This window comes from Acanthaster planci, linkage group LG12 (genome assembly GCF_054643075.1).
Source record: "Acanthaster planci isolate LZ-2023a linkage group LG12, COTS_SCS, whole genome shotgun sequence".
In the NCBI taxonomy this organism is placed as follows: domain Eukaryota; kingdom Metazoa; phylum Echinodermata; class Asteroidea; order Valvatida; family Acanthasteridae; genus Acanthaster; species Acanthaster planci.
In genome coordinates, this window is record NC_141788.1 from 7,169,318 (window position 1) to 7,191,990 (window position 22,673).

Genomic DNA, 22,673 nt, shown 5'->3' on the forward strand with positions numbered 1-22,673 from the left:
TCATCAAATTACGTCATGCTTCGAGTAAGTAGCTTATTGGCTGATGTTTCATTATCACGAAAAATCAACGCAGTAAACGAAAGTCAAGCGATTCGATTGGTCGTTTATTAATAAGAGTCACGATTCGATTCTCGAGGGCTACAGAGGTCTGCAGTGAACGATTCAATCGGTAAATGTGTCCTTTCCTCCAAGTTCGTGCACCGTTGACAAATCAAGCTGGTATCTAAAGGATCAGTATACCTTTGTTGTCAAAATATATATGAAAAGTCAATGATGACTTCCACTATAAAAGACTGGAACAATCTACCCGCTCTCGTTGTAAATAGTTCTTCACTGGATGTTTTCAAATCCAAGCTAAAGCAGCACCGCTAAATGATTTGGTCTAGTCATTCCACACGCAGTGCGCTTCTCAGAAGTTAGCGTGGATGTGTCTTGGAGGACATTTTGCTGACCAAACCATTCAGATTCAAAGTCAGTTTTAGGATATTGTATATATCACGCGGCATTCATCAACACCTGTTTTGTATAAGCAATAATTACAATTTAAAATGCTTTAGGTCTATCAAGTCAAATATAGTCGATATCCGAATTGAATTCCTATTGTATTCATCATTCTTGTTAATTATCCTTGATCAATACTTCATTCTTGCTATTGTTTCCATTTGCGTCAACAATTAGATCGGTCCGTATATTTTATACATTGCACGTAACAAATCAACGGTGTATTCTATTTTTATTCCTCCATGGTAGAATATGAAAGTCATCAGCGTAACAAAACAAACTTTTCCAGCGCAATCCGTTGTGAACAAGATTCTGTAAAAGCCATTTTTAGGGAAGCGCTCGACGCAACTCAGGGTTCATCTAAGTGCATTTTCTCGAAACAAATATCCCCTTAATTTTCAGATTAATCTTTGACCTTTAATTGGCATAAGTCACTTTGTGAGACCACTGACGAAATCTCAAAACCTACCGTCTAACCACAGAACAGAAAAACAAATAATGTTTAAATTTCGACACAACGCAAGGTAATGTACAGTTACGTAATAGGTTAAAAATGGAATTCATGTATAAACAACCACTGTCGACGATGACCATACCTGCTTGGGGCATTGAATGAATGCCTCTAATAACCGTAGTTGCCGTCGTGGAGGAAGGACGCAAACCTTAATGTTGCCATGCATGATTTGCGTTTTGGATTTTTAAGTCCCTCTGTGCAAATCTTATCCTTTGAGATCATCGACCAAACCTTAAAACTGCTAAAAAAAACAGCAAGGAACAGGCTGCTTCATTAATTTCCGCGCTGTCGGGGTCACCAACTGCCGTATGAGGTCAATTTGGTGTAAGTTCAGGGAAAACCTGTTCACAGGACTTTCTTGCATTGTTGTTGTAACATACAACGCAGACTTGTAAAATTCAATATTTAAAACAGATTCTCTGCGATTCAGGGGTACTTTTACACTGAGAGAGGGGTGTTGAGGAGAATTTTGACCGTGTACACCGTCCCAAGTTGTGTTCTATTGACCGAGAGCGCACAAGTAGGTACGTCATGCATTATACTTTACATTGAAGCCCATTGAGGTCGCAACAAAGGAGGGGATTTCAACTCCGTCACAGCTTACCTAGAACTTATGAACAACGAGCCTGGAAAAGTGGGAAGGTTAGGGCTTCATACGAATAATTAGGGATCGATAAGTATAACATACGCCACAAGACCCGTCGTAAAGCTAAAGTCGCATCACGCTTCTCGCACAAAGGTGTACAAAAATAAGAAACGGAACGCTTTCAAGTTGACTCGGATGCAATGGCGTCCATCAGTGTCTAGACTAATCAATTTCTCAGAAAGCAAAAGCAACATACTACAGGGGTGATTCAAAACAGTTAACCAAAGTTTAAAAGAAGTTTGGTTTCACTTACTGGCGATGAGTAGGGTATTTCGCAATAATCCCGAGGAAACAACGGTAGCCCTAGTTGAATTGGATCTCACGGTTTGGTGCGTTTCATGCAGATACCCTAAAATTTCAAGCATGGGGCGAGTAGTCACCTAATTTGGGGACGAGTTTTTGGAACCACCCTGAAAACTGCAACAAGTACACAGCAGAATGAATAAGTGACTATTTTCCCCGTACCTGGGTATCGTAGGTGAATATCCATGTGTCTTTCGGTTTTTTTCCCTTTGACTTCTTGAAACAGAAACGCCAAATGATGATATAGGCTAAACAGGCATGATGCAGTTGCAGAACAAGCAAGTTTGAAATTTATTTTACAGAGGAAAGCGTCAATTAACACAGAAATCCCCCAGAGGTTTAATTTCTTTTTTGGCTCCTTTTTCACTGAACACATCAGGTCGATCGAAGGGCAAAACTTCGATTTCCTCGTATGTGGTGATCATTGATTCCTCATGAATTCCGTACTGATTTGGGCTCAAAAACAGGGCACGTCACAGATCTGACCCAGCTGGGAGCAAAGACAACACATGCAACGGGCGATAAATCGACCTCCTCACATTGTGTCGTAACCAAACCCTTGATTTCATTGGGGCTATATTCCTGATAAACAAGGGGACTGTCCGTGTGAAACAGTTTAACTTCAAATTACACGAGAACGGAGTGGGCCCAAATTCGACAGGCGAACCTTGTTTATTGTTAAATAGAGGACGTGATCTCCATCTGTGGAATTCCCATCGATAAGGGCGAGGGGGAGGGGCTAATCAACGAAAGTATCAACAAAAGCCGTTTGGCCCGATTTCAGGGAACGCAGTGTTCAAAATGCAGCTGCCCTATTTTTCTTGTCAAGATAATGACGTCAATCATTTCTGGAAGTGAGCCTCGCAACTGCCATACCATGTTTAATAACCACATCAAGGGAATCTGCCAAATAACGTCCAGCAAAAGTCAACAAAGTGGAAAGTGATGCAGGAGATAATAAAGAGTTATACCTCTAACCCAAAAGGCAAGCTACCTTGACTGGAGACTTTTGACGACAAGGCTAGGCATATTAATTAGCACGCACATTAACAACAGTTTAAAAAGAAAGTAACAATGAAAACAAACGCTTCGGGGAAAAAACCCAACTTCAGTGAGCCAAATGGCGCAACTTTCAAACTCGTCAAACCTGAGGAGTTTAGTTCTAAGTATCAAAGAAAATCCTTCTAATATGTTGTAGGGTCAAAGTAGTAAATGTAGTGGTTGTGTACGTTCCCGGCCCTTTACAAAAAATTCTGACCTTACAACTGTATCAATGCGTGACGAACGCACTCCGTGCGTGCTTGTAAGCAAACACTTATCTCTCTGGCTATTTAGTTTTTATACTGAGCACTAAATCTCACAGCTCAATATTCTTTACGGATTGATACAGCTGTGGTCCATATAGAATAATGCCTGCGTTCCGAGCGTGTGTACAATGCATTTTCAATCAGTTAAGAGATACCAGGGCTAATAAAGTAGAAATTTGCCCTCTGTTGAATAATATCGATTCCAGACATGTCAATCAAGTTAACAATAGTGTACACAGAAAGCCTGGTTACAAAAAAAAAAAAAAACAAAACAAGCTGCAAACCAGATAAGGTATTTGTTTCGTAAGTTGAAGATTATACTGGATAAGTCAAGGTTCAAACGTAATTCATTCCAGCTTGAAAACAGAATTATTTGGTTTCTAGTTGTTAATTTTATTAATCTAACATATTCATTATAACCTTGGCTGTTTTTAAAATGTTTAAAATGGGTGAGAGATCTAGGTTTCAGACACATACTTATGATGGGTTTGAGGTTTCATAATAGCGGAAATTGTTTGAGGTTACAGAATCTAGGAGACTGTCAAAACCGCAACTTGTTTATTTGGTAAAATAAAAACAGTCAACAAAAGCCCTGGAGTGCCGTCAAGTTATGTTTTCAAAAAGTGAAGTATATTTTTCCAAGTTCGTTTTTATGAAGTATTTTTCCCAATTTCGTTATTTATAATATAAATTCTCCAGTTTGTTCCCATAAGATCTATAAATAGAAACATTGTTTCTATTTTGGAAACTAATCGTTTTACAAGATATATTTTTCCAAGTTCGTTTTTAGGGTATTTTTAAAGTTCGTTTTGAACAAACGAACTGTGGACAAAATATATCTCGTAAAAACAAAGTTGGTAAAACTACATCTCCTAAAAATGGGCTTCCAAAAAATATACTTTACCAGGGCTTTCGTAACAGTCTACATGTAACGTCTTTTCTATTCATGAAAAATTAAGTTATTAAATCAAATACAAAAATAACCTTGCCTTAAAATCTGGGCTCCCCTCCACAATGTCATTTTCCTGAGAATCTTCCCAGATTACTTTCTATTTTTTCAATTTTAAAAAAATAAATCTTTAAATCAAAACGTCAATCGGATTGAGAAGCTCTACAGCTACAGCTGTACAGCCGTAGGTTTTTTCTTCCAAAACAAAAAAATACAGAAATTCATTAGCCTTAGAAAACTTTTAAAGCGGGGAGGGCTGGGCACTTTTGGACACTAGGGGGCACTATTCATGGTTCGTTATTTTTAAATTATGCCTGCGTTTATTAACCTACCAGGAATCAGCAGAAGCACCTCATTGCGTCTTCAGGCTTCATTTAATAATAGTAATAATGCTTTACTTCATTTTGCACAGTTCCTGAGCTTGGAGAACCCTATCTTCGGAATGCTTTCTTTCAATGACCCTTGACCCTAGCTGTTTCATCAGTGGCAGCTCAGGCTTTGTCCATCCCCTGTGACCAACTGGTGAAGCAGGACACGCCCCTGTCCTGGACATGCTTGCGTCCCTGTGGCGTGATGACGTCGCCGTCCGGCTTGACGATAATGAGCTGCGGTATCGCCGTGATGCTGAACTTGTCTTTCAGTTCACTGCAGTTGAGGGGGAAAAAATCCGTTGTCTGGTAAAGAGAAAGTGGATATCATAACCCCGGACCTGGCGTCCTTTCTAATGCCAGCCTGACAATATGGTTCAGCCACTGCACATGTGTAATGACCCCTCATTATATGACCTGATCCAGGCACCAATGAGTGAATTTGACCCCTAGTCAACCATTACAGTGTAGCATCCCACCAACAGGGTCACCGTAAAACAAACAACATAAAACAAACCCTCAAGCACATTACATCTTCCTGAACGTCAGAGGTCAAAATAATAATAGTGAATGGGGGGCCTTTCTGCTTGTTTGGGATGTAATTCTGTTAATGTTAGTTTCAAAATTGGCACCCAAGGAGCTTATTTGACGACTTATTAAACCACAATGCTCCTATCCACGAAACCCGATCTTTAGCAAGGATGTTGGTCCATGTACAGTGATAATATAATCCAAGCTGTCACAAAATGACACAAGTTAATTGAACTGATGGCCATCATAGACTCTGTGCCTAACTTGTGACGGGGCACACTTTGCTGTCATCTAGCTTTACAGTGTCCTGCATAATGCAAGCACCCACTGGTTTCCTCCAGTGCAACACGCAAACCTGCCCACACTTGAGCCTAAAGTGTCTCGTTTAGGTGAGCGCCAAATGCTGTAATGGCGGTTAAGTGTCCACTTCAGTTCTTCCTTTGTTACCAGTGAGGGTGTGCTTGTGCACGGATGCCATACTGTCAGATGACACTGACGGTAAGGCAGTGTCCACGTTAAGTGGCTGCGGCTAGAATTAACATGTGAGCCTATGGACACCAATGTCAAGCCGCTTCCAGCCACTTCCCATACACTTGTATGTTACTGCTAGCCATAGCTCGAGTCCAAATGCAATTTAAATTTGAATGAAAGAGCTGAGGCAAAAGAGAACAGCTTTTACCTGATCAGGGGGTCTGCGAATGGGAGAAACAGCCAGTCTCCATGGTCATCCATCACGTAGCTTTGCAAGTCTTCCGCAGTTTTGTCAAACGAGATAAACACCACCTCAAACGGCGCCCCTCGGGCTGTGAGTTCCTCGTACACCTCCCTGAGCAGTGGGGTAAACTGTCGGCAAGGTGGACACCACGAGGCTGAGAAGTATAGCCCTACCACTCTCCTCTCCAAAGCCTCCTCAGCGGGCACGGCCGGAGTGGTCTTCCTGGCGAGGGTTTTGTCTCTGAACAGCTCGGCCATTTTGACGGATTGGAAAGGTCATCTGCTCAACCACATGCACATGCCTTCAAAGTCGTGAGGTACCACTGTAGGCCTTGTCTAGACGCTCGTCAAGAACCTCAAACTTAGCTCTTGGTTGAGCCTCTTCCTACATCTCCGTGTCTGCCTCAACAAATCCTGGTACTCAAGAAACTGTTAGAATTTAGAAATTAATACTCAGTACCATTTCAGTTTCTTTTGTCTACGTACGATCAGTGGCAAATCCAGCAGGGGAGGGGGGCACAACTTGCCCCCTCCGATGGATTTTTGGTTTTGTTTTACAAAAAACAGTTCGTAGGTAAGTAGGCAAGAAGTAATTGGGACATGTTTACATATATTTATCAAATATTAGCACCAAATTAATGTGCAAACACTAATGAAGTCAGAGATGTACACGTTGGATGCCAGTGAGGCGTGGTCTATGTGTTATTCAATTTTAAGCCTTTTTGGGAAGTTTTAGAAGAGAAATAATGTCCAGCATTTCCTGACAGTTGATTCACATGATATTCAGGCCCTGCACTCTTTACAAATTACATTCTTGTGCTAGGCCTACTAACCGATCATTCCCAACAACACATTTATGAATTAACTAGCAATAATGCCAAACCACTCAGAACCAGACAGAACCCAAGCTCTCATAATAATTTCCCCAATACTGAAGTAACAATATATGGGCTACCATGGTTACCCAAGCTCGCATTCCAGTTGCACTAAGTAGCAGTGAGTGTACTGTACCACTAACCAGGTACTAACGACCGTTACAGCCTACTCCAGTGCCGGTGCCGCAAGTACTAGTAACACTAAACACTTCATGCGTGCATGGAGGTAAAAAAGACCTGCATGCTTCACGTCTGCTGTTTCTACTTTGGCATATAGTTATCTACTTTGGCACATAGATTGATTGCCAGTCGCCGATATTAGTTGACTTCAGGTAGGCTATGTGAACAGTCATGCTAAGTAAATTTTACCACATCTGTAAAAAAACATAATTTCTTGCACAGCAAAGTCAAGTAGGCCCTACTTATCGCCTTTCGATAGCCTCGCTAGAGTAGATACAGATATACCATGGTGCCCTTCCTCAGCTCCATGGATATATGGCGAACTTCAGTCACTTCATCTGCCGGGTGTTTGGCGCCCTCTATTGAGCAAGAAAATAGGCGAGTTGTCCAAGTAATGGTCAAGACATTTTATAAACTTTTTAAAAAACTTTACTACAATAAATAAACTAAATATTCCTCATCTTTCTTGTGCATCTTTAATAAATCTTCTCAGGAGGTGGCCTTAATCAGGTTCGCAAGATTATTTCTCTTCATTAAACTTTTTTGAAGTTTTGTACTTGCGTCGTGACCTCATTGCATTTCATTCAAAAGCCTCGTCAAAAATTGACTGAGATCAATCTCGTGAAATTCCATGAAAGATGCGACAGTATCTTATCAACTTTATTAATTAGATACCTACGTTAAAACTCTGAGCTAACTACTTGAAGGCAATGAAAATGCCTTTGCCCTTGGCAACCCTTCAAAAGTACATGTGCGCAAAAAGCACGTAAAAGCTTCTAGCGCCCTCTTTTGGTTACGGAAGACAAAATCTGGTGTTTTGATCGTCTGCGTTGGCACTTCGAAAATTTTGTAAGCGGGAAATTATAAATCTCACGAGGCAGTCCTGTTTGTTTGCAAGAAATTCATTTTGCCATAGGCCCAGGCCCTGTTCCCGATAGCCATGTGCAGGCTTTACACATGGAACGAAAATACATGCTTGTCCAAGAAATTCTTCTCAACTGTTCAGGTAACGTGCCTTATTTTTGAGATTTGAACTCAGATTTGTTTTCAACTTCTGAGCTTTGTCGAACATGCTAACATTTTGTTAGCAGGCCCTGTGGGTTACGCCCTCTTGTTTGTTTGTTGAAAATATCTGCAGTCAATCCTTATTCAAACACAAATAGACAAACCACTTACTGGATGACTACTAATACATAATCACTGATTAATGGGTTTCTAAGTTGTTGTGTTTGGTGTCCCTTGTCACAGGCCTAATTGCTACATTTACTGTTACCATGGTTACTGGGGGTCACTAAGCTCTGCTTTTTAGAGACCCCTGTTCACAGTTTTTTGCTGTGAATCTGTGATATTTCTTGCATTGTAATGCTTTGTGGAAAATAAAGTAAGATTGATTGATTGATTTGAGGACGTAAGATCATTCTGCTTTTATTTCGTAACATCTGCATATTAAAGGCTACGTGTTGTTATGAGGCTTAAGGTTGGCTGGACCTACATTCTTTTTTTCCTGGTGTATAAAAGTAGGCAAATTAAACTTCAATTTTAGCCTAGACCTATGCCTATGTTGAGGCCTGCATAGGTCCAGTGAACCTGCAAAACAAGTTCAACAAATTCTCTTGGTCAATCCAAGCCTAACTTATGTTATAGAATTAAACCAAATGTTTTGATTGAAGGCATAGCCTAGCCTAGCTGAGACTCCCCGAGTATAGAGTACCAAAGTGAATACGTCACGCGCACAATTAGTGTGTAAAAGGCATTAGCCTTGTCGAGGCCTGCATAGCTTTGAGAGGATGTACCCACAAAACAAGTTCAACGCACCAAACTTGCAATTAAAACAGTAAGGCGTGAGGGTCCCAAGTTGTGGAACTCGCTAGATCTATCATTAAAAATTATAACCAATCCATTATTGTTTAACATAAATACAAGATGTGTTTATTGAATAATTATATGGAAACTGAGTAATTCCCACGGGTCACAGGTCACAGGCCATATTCATCTCTTTGTTATTTCTAATTATTGTCTGATGTCAGTACGCATGCTAATGTAACGTCTATGTGAATGTGGTATTTGTATGTGTTGTTATGTAAGTGCGGGTCCCTACTTGACAAGCACTGCTTTTTGGGAACTCCTCTTCACCCTTATGTTGAATCTAAAGTGAACCTGAATCATTGTGTTCTTTTGAATGAGAATAGTTATCAGGCACAGATCCAAAACCGGAGACCGATTTTAGAAAATAGAGACAACAAAAAGTTAACAAAATGGGGAAAAAAACTAGAGTAAATTAAAAACCTACATGTATGTAGATAGCTTCCCTCAGCTTCTTCACTAGGTGTACACCAATACCGTAGTAAACAGCGTATGTCATGGAATGTCTTATCATTGTTTCCACTTGTCCACAAAAATGAGAAAATCCCTGGTCTGACTCCTTCTCCCCTCCCCCCCGGAAAAATCCCTGGATCCGCCTCTGCCTATTATTAATCTGTTTTAGTTTCACACATTTGTGTCAACTCATACTACATGTCTATATCTGTTACCTGTGGAAGAGGCACAAAGCATGAGTTGATACCGCAAATTTGTGATAAATCTCTTTATCCGAAGTTACTTTTTTGGGCTGTTAGTTATACACTGGCCAATTTACTTCACAGAAAAAAGAAGGATAAATTACCTAATGCATTTCTCGTGAATGCAACAGGATGTATGCATTCCTTTCAATTAAACGCCCATTTTGGACTAAGTGGAAAAAAAAATTGTTTTAGTTGTTTGGGTAGGTGCCTATATGCATAAGAAATCCTGCGCAATCCTGGGATGAATAGCTTTTACTGATTCATATTTTGAGTACTATGCTTCAGTGCTTTACAGCAAAAGTAAAGTACGTCACATGCATGCACATCACAAAAGCCTCAACTTCAATAGGATCCGGGTACCACCACGTACCACGCATACTATACACCAGACTGCACAGTGGCACTATGAAGGGACATAGCCTGTTGATGGCATGTTGGCAGTGTGCCAAATGCACACTGATGATGCAGGCTATACAGGAAACGGCCAGGCTAACATCATGTGATTCCTGTTGTATTTATATTGATGCAGGCACTTTCTCTGTGTACGTGCATGGGCTTCCTTCTCAGTGTCCCCATCACGTGCATTTTTTTCCACTGGTAGTTCAAAGATGTCACGGAAATATACAGTTGTGTAAACTGAAACCAGATTTGTTTTTGGTTCTAAATACATCCTGGGCATGATCACCAAATTATGCAGATGTAATACATCAACAAGCACTCATTCATGTGAATAATTTCTATATCGTACATTTTAAATTTAAGTACATAAAGTAGTCACATATTTGAATTTCATTTACTTACATATCAAGCTCATTTGATCCAATATGACATCAAATCTGAGGATTGTACTAAAACTAGGCCTACATTATGCTGCAAACTTGTAATTTGTGTCAACATTAAACAAGGACATGGATTCATCTCTCCTATTTAAAATGGTTGTAAGCACACAGAAGATAGTATGCAGATTATTACTGTGACCTTTGAACAGGTATGTCCAATGTATGCATTATATCCTCATGAATTTGTGTTTTACAGTATGTAGCATGTTGTAAAATACTGAAGATGTGGAACAACTACACTTCAGTATTCAGTTTTTTGATACTTTCCCAAGACTTGTGCAATGTACTAAATGTACACGTATATGGTGAACATAGGCACGAAGCAGTACACGTACTTGTACATTGTGCATGGCACATGTACTGGCATGCATGCAGCACCACCAATCCCCCATCAGAATGTCACACAGGGTGATGCCACACTAAGCTAATGTACGGTGCTGTAATGTAGGTATGCATGGGAATGGTGTGGGAAAGCCCATGACTCATCTTGTTGACCATTGTGAGCGCTGATTCATCACTGTACAAGTTGGCTCTTGGCGTTTTCCACTCGGTACCTGCCCACCATTGTGCAGACAATTCAAGGCTAGCTGTTCGCTATTGCTGGGATTTATTGTTCGAAGTCATTCCACTGTGTTTGGATACTGACAGAGTATAAGGCTGTGTTTTGAGGCCCTCAAAGGGTCTTACAACAAAAAGCTCCAGCCACACTGATCCAAAAGGCAGTAGACATAATTATTACCTGCATAGAGGACGAACAAACAAGCTAGGTGATTTAGCATGAAACTTCCATTTCAAGAGTTTTAAGTTCTTTTTTGGTAAATCTGAAGAGCGAACTTCATTCATGTGGCAGCGCAATCATATTTTATGATAAGTGTGTAAGATTCCATGCAAATGTATTTGAAGGACTGTGTCACAGTGTGATAAGGGCCATTTTCCAATACTCATACTTTGTCTGCGTCTGTGGTTTTGTCTACGAAACCAATTCCTGATTGTGGGCCTGTAGCGTTTAAGTTAAATTGAAACTAATGTTTGGCTCTTTTGCATCTTATTTGATGTTTTGTGGCACTACCAGACTTACTATTGCGCTTACAACTTCAAATTCAGATAGCAAAAAATACAGTTACAGCATAGACGGAGACAAAGTCAAGTATTGGAAAACGGCCCTGGTATGGTTGATAAAACATACCATCGAAACAGTTCACGTCTGGGGCACCCATATATTTACATGTACATAAGGTTTTAAATTGTTTTGGCGTTTGGATGTTTAAGTTCTAGTGAACACGCTACTTTGAATTTACTTCATTTAAGGAATGGTTAGCTTTCAAGATGTCTGTTTGACTCAGTCAAGTTCATTCCTGAACTTAGTCATTCAGCTTCACTTTTGTGTTTGCAGTTTTGAACTGAAAGAAATGGAATCTGTAATCATGCTCAATTTCATATTCTTGCATTTCTTGTTGATTTTGTCTATCTGGTACATGTGCTTTCTGAGCAGTCTTTTCATAGAATGGGAAAGGTAAGTGGTGGAATCGTTGTGAAATTGTCAAAGTGAAAGTTATTGTACAGTTGGTCATCTGAGTCTAGTTTCCCACTTGAAATACACCTGTTATGTAATTTATAGTGTAGGTAAACACGTTCGATGATAAAGATTTGTACATTTTAGTTACAATTAATCACTTAGTAAGTCATGCCTTTGATCAAATAAAATTCAGACACTCTCATCAAAAACAGGTGAACAATGCCTATATGTATTGCTAAGATGAGGTGAGTATTTGAATTTGGATAAATTTGCCATTGACAAGCTAAAATTTAACACCATTTAGGTTTGTTGCTTGTGTTGGCTTAGAAACATCTACATTTACAGTTTCAGCCTGTAGTTTCTCTGTCAGTGTCTGATTTTTTTTATCCTAAGAATGAAGAAAAGTGCATTGCTGTTTTTATGGCAACTGCTGAGATCTGTGGGACAACTTTCCCTAATACCTTCCATTTTCTCCATCTGCATGCTTCATCACATTGCTTCCACAGAGGGTGGGAATCCCCACCTCATCTTAAAACATTCTTTATTGATGTAATCTTAGATCAGCAAAATTTTTCCATCCTTCTCCCATTTCCATCCAACCAGCTTCAGAAATTCATCCCAAAATGCATTTAATGTTGTTTTAGCGCAGGAGTTCACTTGAATATTACTCCTTTTTAGCTGAGTCATGGGAAATTCGACATTTTTCCCCCCTGCTTTTCCAAGTCACAATACGTTTTGCCTTCTGCGTTGTTCAACCATTAAATTCTGAAATTGCAACATTCCAATTTCTATTTATAGCATCCAACACTTTACACTGGGACAGTTCCTCCTATCAAGTTTACTTTACGTGAATTCCTTCATGTCATGAGGAGTTGGGGAAAAAAAGACTTCATTAATGGGATACATTTTCAGTGGCAAGTTGGGGGGGGGGAAGTCTTGAAGTAGAATTGCATAGAACCAGCGCAGAAGCTTTGGGCAGGGTGAATTTCCTCTGCATAACACTTAGGGAATTCTCAGGAAACAGCGTGCATTAACAGCCAAACAGTGACTCACGCTGCTAGGTTATTGACAACAGGAGCTCGTATATCAACCCAGATTTGGGGAGGAATCATCAGTTGGCATGATCTGGTATGACCCTCCCACCTCATTCCTACTTTTAAAACCCTGTAATGATCCAAGAGCAGGCATGCCTCACGACGTTAAAAGCCTGTGCCATGGCCGACCCGTTTCATCACGTAAAGAATTTGTCCTTACAAGCATTTTAATTCATTCACTGACCTGGGGTGCATAGTTCCAAGTGTTTTCATGGAACCAGCCACCCAAGAATGTGTTCTCATCCAAATGTTTCTCATAGTAATGTAGTATCATCTTGTACCGCAGACATTTTCCATTAGTGCCAACCCACTGTCAAGCAAGATAGTCACCACCACTATTTTCATTCATGTTTCACAGGAAAGAAATTCCTCAATCTTAAAATAATTCACTTGTAGGAAACTGAAAATATTGTTGAGACGCTTTGCCATTTCTGTTGTAAATGGTGACCCAGTCCACTTTTGGGTTGAAGGACTGGAGAAGAACCATGCACACTGGAAATCAAAAGGATCTATCCCTCAACATCTGTCACCTACATCATGTCCATTGTCATCAGGATTCCCAGAGAGTGATAGATCAAACATCAGTTGGGTCTTTCTGTAGAGCAAACATACTAGGAAAATGGCCTTTAGACTGCAGGATTGGTCACATTTAGTGTTCATGGATTTCCATACAAAGCAAGGACTACATTTAGTTAATATATTTTTGTGTTCACCCTACACTATTCAATTGCCCATCAACTGTGATGAGCCCCTGATCTTGCAACTTACAAAAAAGCATTTTCTCTAGATACATTAAAAGAAAGCGAAATGGGTTAAGTTAATACGTTTAAGAAAAACACAGACAAATTTCAGTAATTCTTTTATCACAGAGCAGTTTATTGACACAGGTATATCTTATTTTAACAAACCACTGTTCTGGCAAGACAACCCTGAAGAAAAGCGCAGAGCTGACGGTAAGCGTGCACTCTCGTTTGACCAACGAACCACCATATCAACATGAAATGGAGAAATTGGAAATATGTACAACATCAACGTGACAGACTGCCATTCATTCAATCGAGTGCCACATTGTAGCTTACAAATTTGCATCGGTAAATTTTTACAAAACCCCGACGGGCTTCTGTCCTGAATTAGTTACATGTACATTCAATTTTTTATGATTTTTTTCCACAAGAAGTCATCAAAAATTTCATCTGCATGCAGTCATAATTCTAACAAGAATTCACCCTACGGTTTTTCTTTTACTCTCCGAATGTGTCTTCTTGTAATTTTAAGTTCAGATGGGAGTAATTCTGGCAAAAGATGGTGCAGACGATACATGCAAACTATCGCATCATGGCGTGAACTCACGGCCTTCCTCAACCTTGCAAATGCAATACAACAGTTGGTCTGTTGTCCTTGTAAGGGATAACAGTGAACAACTGTCCTTGTACGCGTATATTTTAATTCCACTCAGTTCAGTGACATGACCCCAGCATAACATTAACAAGGCTTCTCCTATGAACTGTGCATTCCGCGCCTGCACAAACAACCTCCAAAAAAGCCACACCGCAAGCCACTTCAATTACCGACTGTAAATCGAAGCGCCAAGCCCGCAAACGCCAACACTCCAGTTGCATTTTAATTAAAAAGCCTGCCCATTTCCACATCGAAATATCCCCCAAATTTGAGAGGCCAGACCTTGCCCAAGGCACGCTGGTAATGATAATATGGTGTTGGGGCTGTGGCACATAGCCAGACAAGCGGCGGTTCTAATCATGCAGGATACATACAGCGAAGGCATGCCGTTGGCAGGCACGGTTTTACGGCCTACCATTGACGGCAGATTTGCGGTACTGATTATGCGCGTTCACCGGAGTACGAGGGCCATTATGCATAGCCCAAGGTCGCGCGGTCTTTGTTCGCAACCGCATTCCACTAAACAGATTAAATAGACGGATTCTGAATGCACAGACATGAAAACATTTTTCTTGGACACAGCTATTTTGGAATTTTAAGGGATTTTTTTTAATACGCGATACTAGAAGGCTGTATCATAAATTTTTAACAGCGTTTACAGCAAGAAAAACATTGGCATAAACTTTGAATAACCACTGACTGGTGATATGGATAATTCCGATAAAACCAAACTCCGCTCATAACTTTTCAGGACGGCAAAACATGCCTCGCTTTCTTATATAACATGTCAAGCACTAGATCCAGCACGTGAGTCCCGCTCGAACGTTCAGTACTTTCAATAATATTCAACTTCAAAAGAGAAAGAATTTGACAAAATATTTACAAATATTATGACACTGTCCGTTGATAACTATGCACAAGTCCAATAATTTAAAAAGCGAGTTGCTGGGCGAGCATGACTTGACACCCATTCTTGACGTGTTCCATGACGCTCTGCTTAAGTTGACACACTTGCTCTCTCAGTTTTGTGGCCGTGGTGGACAGCTGGGTGTTCTGGTCCTTGAGTTCTTTGACTTTTTCCTCCAGACGCGAGATGCGCTCCAGCTTTCGTCGTCTGCACTTGCTGGCTGCTACCCGGTTTCTCAGTCGCTTCCGCTCCGCCTTGATCCTCTCCTGTGACTCCATGTTGATGGGGGAAAGGGGAGGGGTGCCGTGCCCATTGAATACCGGGACGATCTGCGACTGTTCGGGTTCCTGCTTGATGTGCGGCAGGTGCGACCAACCATTGTTGGTGATGACTGAAGTGTCCACCGTTGACATGGTTGTGGCGATAGCCGAGGTGCGGCTGGGGTAGCTGACGGTAGCGCCCGGCAGGGCTGTGGTGGTGGGCATGGCGGGATTGTATTCCAAGGGAGCAGCAGCAGCGACTGCAGTGGCCGTTGTTACTATGCACGAGTTCTGCTGAGCCGGGGCTTGCTGGATGACTTGCATCAGGGCCACCTTGTTGTCTTCATGGTCAGACCCGCTGCCGTCTTCCCCTTCGCCCTGAACATGGCTCTGAGTTTGGTGCAGACTCTGAAGAGCCTCAACGAATCCCTGTGCAAAGGCCGCCTGCTCCTCTGTAACGTTCTTCGGACAGATGAACTGGGTTGGCGTCGGCGTGGTGCACACCGTGCCCTGCTGGGAGATGATCATTTTCTCGAGTTCTGGAGACGCCAGTTTGAGCATTTGGACGTCTGGCGTGGAAAGCAGGGCCACGGAGGTCCTCTTCTTGGTAGGGCCGCCGTTGACCAGATCCAGCGTCATGGTCTTTTTCTTGTTGAGCCATGGGTTGTGCGTGTCGTCGTAGAACTGCACCGTCTCCATGTTGGTTTTCTGCTTTTTTGCGCTTGACATAAACAGTTCAGTACCGTACAAAATCGACGGCGCTACGCTGTGGCTGAACCAGGCTGAGTCACTGAATGTACAAACAATGTCGGAGGAATCCCCGCTACGTGTGAGCGTGTTATGCTGTTTTGTGATCGTGCCTACACTCTCAAGAAGATCTCTGAAATCGCTTCCGAGCTAAGCGCTGACTCACGTTTTATAGACTGACTAAGGCTTCTAAAAATAGTGTCTCACCGAATGACATAACGGGAACGGCTTTTCATTGGATATCGGTGATGTCATGTGTATTCTAATGAGGGTTCCCTCTACCGTCGCCATAGGAATAACTAAATACTGCAATGTATTGTGGGACGCGAGGAGTGCCCTCGACGTCACCGTTGGCTGGAATGCGGCATGGCCTATACCATTATTTTCCGTGACAGGTAAGTCGGATTCCACAGATGATTCTATTTACTCAATCGGAGGAAGCAAGTGCATTTTATACAAATCAAATACAAATTGTAATAATATCATTTGAATTAGGCATGGTTCAGGAAGATATTCAAGAATACTTCGCTTTCCATGCATTCATAGAATCAAATAGTCATGCAGTCCACCCCTATAATCTGAATGAATCATCCGTGACGTAATGATCCGTTCTTGGTAGCCCGGAAGTTCCGCGATTTTCATAACAAAGACTACATGCGGCGACCCTTAACATGCTCCACACGTTGCTTTACCAAATATGGAAACTCGCCGATATCGAAAGTAAATATCTAACACGTTGAACGATTTTGGCGGCAGTGGAAGTGGCAGAGGTGAGGAGATTGGTGGTAGTGTTCAAGTTTGGTTTTGGAGCGATTTATGAGCGGAAGTGCTCAGAAGTATTGAGGCAGGATGACAACATGAATTGGTGTTCCTACCTTATAAACTGATGTATTTGCCTTCCACATTTTCACGAGTCGTGCAGGCCTCCGCAGGTGCAGTTGTCGGACGTACAACCATGGAGACAATCCTGCCTCCCTGGTCCAATTAGTCATGGACTTGTACGTCCACAAAGTTTAAAGAGTCTACACGGTCCATGGGCATTTCATACAACCTTGGAGGAAAAAGAACACTCTCTTTGATAAATGATACGTATTGACCATGGAGATTGACATACTTATGGCCGATCGGCGATTGCAATCAGTTGTATTTTATCGGGTCGGTTGAGTCATGGAGTTTTTGAAAAAGGCCCAGTTGATTACTGTATTTTGCTGCACTTCTTAACATTCTATTTTCTCTATGCTAATGTAAATCTTCCAGTTCCACAAAGTAGTTTTAGTGTGTACATGTATTGCACAGCACACATGTTCTCTTTCAGAATTATTCCTTAACATAATTACATGTAACATTGAAATAAACCAAGTTCATTGTTGGTGTTGAATTTTTTTGACCTGTCATTAAATTTTGTGGTGATAGCATGGGAGATTTTATCCCATATGGTGAAAGGAGCATGGCAACGTGTGGGTTCAAAGTCAAATTATGGTCAAATCAGTGGATTGTAGTGTTGCATTCTACATGAATTACACAAAATCTGTTTTTGCAACATGCGCAGTGTCAAACTTCCATCATGTTCATGGTCAGACCAAAGTAATTCAGCAGTGAAAGTCGTTGATTCGCATCATGGAATCTGTTGATCTGCACATTTAGTTTTGGAATGATGCCATCCATTCATTTGGCATTGTGGTTCACAGAGTGGTTGGTTCCGTCTGTCAATAGTTGAGAGGGGAAAAAAAAACACAATGTCAAAAACCAAACTAAACGGAACTGAAGTCCAAAGTGCAGTTTCAACAATGGAAAGATTCGTCAACAGGTTGTGTTTGTTTACATTATGACAGTCTCTGATTGGATGGATATTACTTCAGCGGGCAAAATTAGTTTTGTAGTAATCTGCCGCAGTCAATGGAATGAATGGGGGAACTTATCCGTTTATTTTGGCCACAGATCAAGATCCATAACATTTTTCATTTTGTATGGACTTGGGTAGTGACAGAAACACTAGTTAAATATTTCCTGCTGCCTCATAATAGTTTGGCAAAGTGGTTGATCACATGGAGGAAGGAACCTTCCTCCATGATCACATGCTATATCTTGTGATAGGGACCAGCAAACTTGTTTGTTTATTGTGGTGTTACCAGTTTGGTAAGATTATGTCATTGGTTAATGCTTCTGATTACTCTCCATATTCATATTCTATAGTTTTTATATGCTAGAATAAAAAGAGGGAAAATTCATCATTTTCATAGTCTGTCAATATATTGTGCAGTTTGTGACAAGTGAGAGTACATGTATATAAAAACCAATCTTTCTTGTCAAACTATTTTCTCTGAAATTTGCAAAACAAAACTATGACACTTTGTCAGTGGAACTTTAAAAAAATGGTATGTGATACTTCTTTGGCAAACAGCACTACAGATTTGTTTCCAGTGCTGACTTAGGTTCCAATTTCTGCTGTTATTTTGTTCTTTAATTTCCCACCCCAAGTTTAGCTCTCTGTTCACCCATCTCTGAACTGCCATTGGAGATTATAATGCAGGCAGCCTGAGAATCTGACGTTAAAATTAAAACTGGAAATTGGTGTCTGGATTAATCTATGAAAGGTTTGGAGCTGTTTGCAGCCAAAGTGGATCAACCGCAGGGAGAACAGTTGAAATGACTGGCATACCAGGGTATTGTGAAATTACCTGGAAAACCTCTCTGGCGGTCTTTTGTGAACTGGACAAACAAGGCTGTCCTGTGGTTGGTCTGTATCAAAAAGTGGATAATCAGCAAGCCTACTGGAAAGGAATGATCCCATTTGCAGTTAGGGTCCTTATAAAAAACATGCCGACGGTTTTGCTGAAATGATGGTCATCTTAATTGGACTTGTGTAATTTATAATCTGAGCCTTATACTACTAGGAGTTCTACCTACAGGTTGAAGTAGCCACTAGTCACATGCACATACTAGATCAAGTGAAAATATAAATGTCAATTTCCCAGTGTGACTCCTGTGTCAAAAAGAGAGGGACCTTTAGTAATTAGCAGTGGTGTCCCAAGAGCCATCATATCCCAGACTGCTTTGGAGAGGAATTTGCAAAAATGCATTGGAATGAGTGATGGACCATAAAGTATGCAAACAGTAGCCTTCTTTTTGGGTTCCATTCACTCGCTTATGCATCCTACATTTGTACTGAATAGCACCAGATCTGTCCATACATTTTACAAACAGATGTGCTCACCAGTTAAATCTTGTAAGAGATTTCTTGACTGTAATTAATGGGTTTGGATTTGTGATGTCCATTTATTTGTTCCTGGAGCATCGGGGTACTGATAGCATACTGATTACTACTGATCCTAGCTGCCTCTAGCCTCTGGGAATTGATGAGACCGCATCCAACCTGCCCGATGCCGGATAAAGGCCCCTGGAGTACAACTTTGGTTCCATTTATATGCGCATAATGCTTGGAAATACGATATTCTTCCCGTAATCTGACACATTGAATTGGAATGGCGCTCATGTGGAATTTACATTGCGACCATTCACTAATGCTGGAGCTATCATTTCATGTGTTGAATCAACTGGTCATTTCCTTGTTTAAAAAGATACAGGCGTTGTTTTCTTCAACCCAACCTTTTGTTGCCCATTTTGGCCAAAGCTTTTCTCTTTTTGGTATTGTATACACAAACATTTAATGTAGATTATTTAAATACAAAAACCAAATTTAACTTGCATGGCTAATTTGCATAGCCTTTTCAAAAATGGTTTTGTGTAATTGTTTTTATAGATGTCAGGAAATTTCCTTACTCTTTTACTTTCAAAAGAAAATTAATTTTTGCTTTGTAAAATGAAGGCATTTATTTATTGACAGGCTCGGTTGTTTGCATAAAAGCGCCTGTTTTTCTTAACCAGTCCATGAGTATTGATTTTTAGGAAATCTGTACATAAACAATTCACATTCCTTCCTTTGTGGTTGTATTTAATTTTAATTTCCTACTTATGATACATGCAGACCACCTGCTATGTAAACCATTTATCAAGTTAGTTCTGTCTGTGATTCAGCTGAATATCTTTCTTGCAGTGCCATGCAGTGAAATTCCTCAACCTTGTGATCTTGTTGAGGAAATTTATGCAAAAATTACAATCAAACTGTGTTTATCTTAAAAGCCTAAAAACCTAAAGGCTGTAGGCCTTTATTGCAAGCAGGCCACTTTTCATGTGCGTATCGAAAACACTACAGTATTTGTAGATAGGGCTCAGTGTTTTTTTTGAACGGAAAATTCCATGATTAATTGCCGCACTCTTCAGTTGGCTGAGTTGATGAATATTGATCAGACTGTCTCCTGTTCCCCCTGATCCTTAATTTGCCTCTGGCTTGTCTTGTCTGGATGGATTCATGAATGAAGCCCGGGCCTGTCGTGTACGTGTGTACATATGTACATGTGGATGTGTGTGTGGTGGTTGGCCCATGTGTAAATTCCATTTACTACTCAAGTGGAAGGCCGCGGTCAAAATAAATGTCTGAATTCAAGGTAGTGTAAATACCGGGTTAGTGCGGTAGAGATTGATTTGGTCTGGGAGGAAAGACGTAGAGTCCAGGTTTCAGTCAGATTGCGTACTTGACATGCTTGTGGTATTCTGGCCTCGTACTAATGGATCTATACTTTATGTAGTCTATACTCATCTGTATTGGGCATGGCAGTGTAAAGGACCAAAAATTTGGTTGGGGCCATTGAAAGATTACAGTGTTTGCCTGATGGTTTGACATTCTTGCCATTATGTCAAACACTCTAAATTGTGTTCTACTGGCATTTTTTTACATGTATGATGCAGCATGCAGGGTGGCTGTAACAGGTGAAACAACAGGTGGTATTTAAATTTGTCTCCATTTCCAGTTGGAATTTCCTTCCTTTTGGTGCCTTTTGTTAAGGATAAAAAATGACTTAAACGAAACTGGGTCCATTGATGTCCTGTTGACCTGCATGTTGATTCCCTGTGATAAGAAACAGGTTCTTGCTTGGGTATTCCAAAAATGGCAACAATTGCAAACCATCTGAAGCACTGCCGACATGACTGGTTTAACCTTTCATCTTGTGGTTAACATTTTTTTGGGGGGGGGGAGCATGGTGCTTAGTCCCCACCCCTCCGGTGAGAAATTCTGAAGCCTTTTCAAAGTGCTGTAAGCTGGTAATTAGAGATGTGCCTGATCCATGGCGTATGACTGAGCCTGTTAACTTTTTTGGAGGGTAGTGAATACATGTACGACGGTCTTAAACAGTATGTCATTTGCCATGTTTCAAGACAGACTTGCAGCAATACTACTGTGTACACTTGCCTATGCTCGGTACATTATGTACATGTACATGTACACAATTACTGTACATGTACATGTACATATTCATTGCTGCTAGTAGAGATCTGTGGCTCCATATGCAGATGCAAGATTTGGATGTAGCTTTAGTACATGACACAAGACGGCACACACTTGTTAACGGGCCACTTGTTATCGACTACACATGAGTTGAAATAAGAGACAGACAGAGCAGAAACGTTACAGGGACAAATTTTTGTCCCTTCAATACTGACTTTTCTAAAAGAAACTGTTCCCCTAACACTGATAAGGCCTACTCAGCGTGTTTCCTAGTGTATAACTTTTAGTGTAGACTGTGAAGAGTTACAAATGATACATTTACATCTGTAAAATCATCTTATGAGTTCAGATAATGTGTCGCTACCCGCAGATCAAAGACATAAAATTTTTTTTTTTTACTATCTGTAATGCACTGTTTGACATTCAACCCGACTGCCAAACAACACCATAACAGAAACCAGTGAACTGATCACAGACTGTATTTGGCATGGTGAAAAAAGGTCCCAAGCAATAAAAGGCGATGTCAAAATGTGGTTTACACAATGTCAAGCCTGATTTGTTCTGGTTGAGATAACGAGCAGTGATCTTGGAATATCAACAGGGGTGGGCATTGTCTGCCACAAAGTCAGGCACAGTGGCCACAGTGGTGCCAGCTTACTCAGGTGTGTGAGTGGATCAAAGGTGCACAGGTTTTTGCCTGAAAAAGAACAGGCCTTTCTTTGTTAAGGGTTCTTTCTTCCTCATTTTTTTTTAAAACTGAAGTGGGAAAAGCACTCCAAATTTCCTTCAGAATTGGATTCTCCTGTGGGTTGGATTGTAACTAGGTTTGTGTAGTCGAGCCATGGAGAGGTGTTTATTTTTAAAGAACACTTATAATTTGAAATGATATACATGTACATGCGCATGTATAAGGTTAAATTTCGTAAACTGACATAAAGCAAACTTTTGTCCCACTTTCTCTAAACTGTTAGGTTAAAGTCACACTGGGCCAATAATTGTGTTTCTATTGATGATAATGCCAGGAATACCAGCCCTCCAAGTCCGATTTAGTATTTCAAAAACACAAACCTGTTGAACTGGAAGTCATTGGCTGAGAGGTTGCCACAGAAAAATGTAATT

The 22,673-nt window shown here is 40.7% G+C and overlaps 3 protein-coding genes across 7 annotated transcripts in view; 1 reads left to right on the forward strand and 2 right to left on the reverse strand.

Moving 5' to 3' along the window:
- Nucleotides 1-2,226: 2,226 nt before the first annotated feature.
- On the reverse strand, nucleotides 2,227-7,244 carry LOC110977807 (nucleoredoxin-like protein 2). Of its 4 annotated transcripts, none has more exons than XM_022232253.2 (3): nucleotides 7,131-7,244; nucleotides 5,799-6,262; nucleotides 2,227-4,865 (listed from the first exon to the last, which is right to left on the reverse strand). In XM_022232253.2, the coding sequence occupies exons 2-3, from the start codon at nucleotides 6,089-6,091 to the stop codon at nucleotides 4,712-4,714; spliced, it is 447 nt and encodes a 148-aa protein (XP_022087945.2). In that variant the 5' UTR covers nucleotides 6,092-6,262; nucleotides 7,131-7,244; the 3' UTR covers nucleotides 2,227-4,711. The 4 variants fall into 4 exon arrangements, with proteins under 4 accessions (XP_022087945.2, XP_022087944.2, XP_022087943.2 ...); XM_022232252.2 differs by having other exon boundaries at nucleotides 7,078-7,224; XM_022232251.2 differs by having other exon boundaries at nucleotides 6,852-7,218.
- A 448-nt stretch (nucleotides 7,245-7,692) lies between these two features.
- LOC110977798 (mutS protein homolog 5-like) overlaps nucleotides 7,693-22,673 on the forward strand; it is a 101,097-nt gene continuing 86,116 nt past the window's right edge. The window contains exon 1 of one of the 2 annotated variants that reach the window (XM_087144047.1): nucleotides 7,693-7,894. The gene's annotated coding sequence lies outside the window, so the exon portion shown is untranslated. Of the gene's footprint in view, nucleotides 7,895-16,707; nucleotides 16,981-22,673 lie in introns of those variants that run through there. The other variant, XM_087144048.1, reaches the window with a different exon arrangement.
- Nucleotides 13,754-16,372, reverse strand: LOC110977802 (transcription factor Jun-like). Its single transcript, XM_022232240.2, has one exon. It carries the CDS (start codon nucleotides 16,190-16,192, stop codon nucleotides 15,227-15,229), a length of 966 nt encoding a protein of 321 aa, XP_022087932.1. The 5' UTR covers nucleotides 16,193-16,372; the 3' UTR covers nucleotides 13,754-15,226.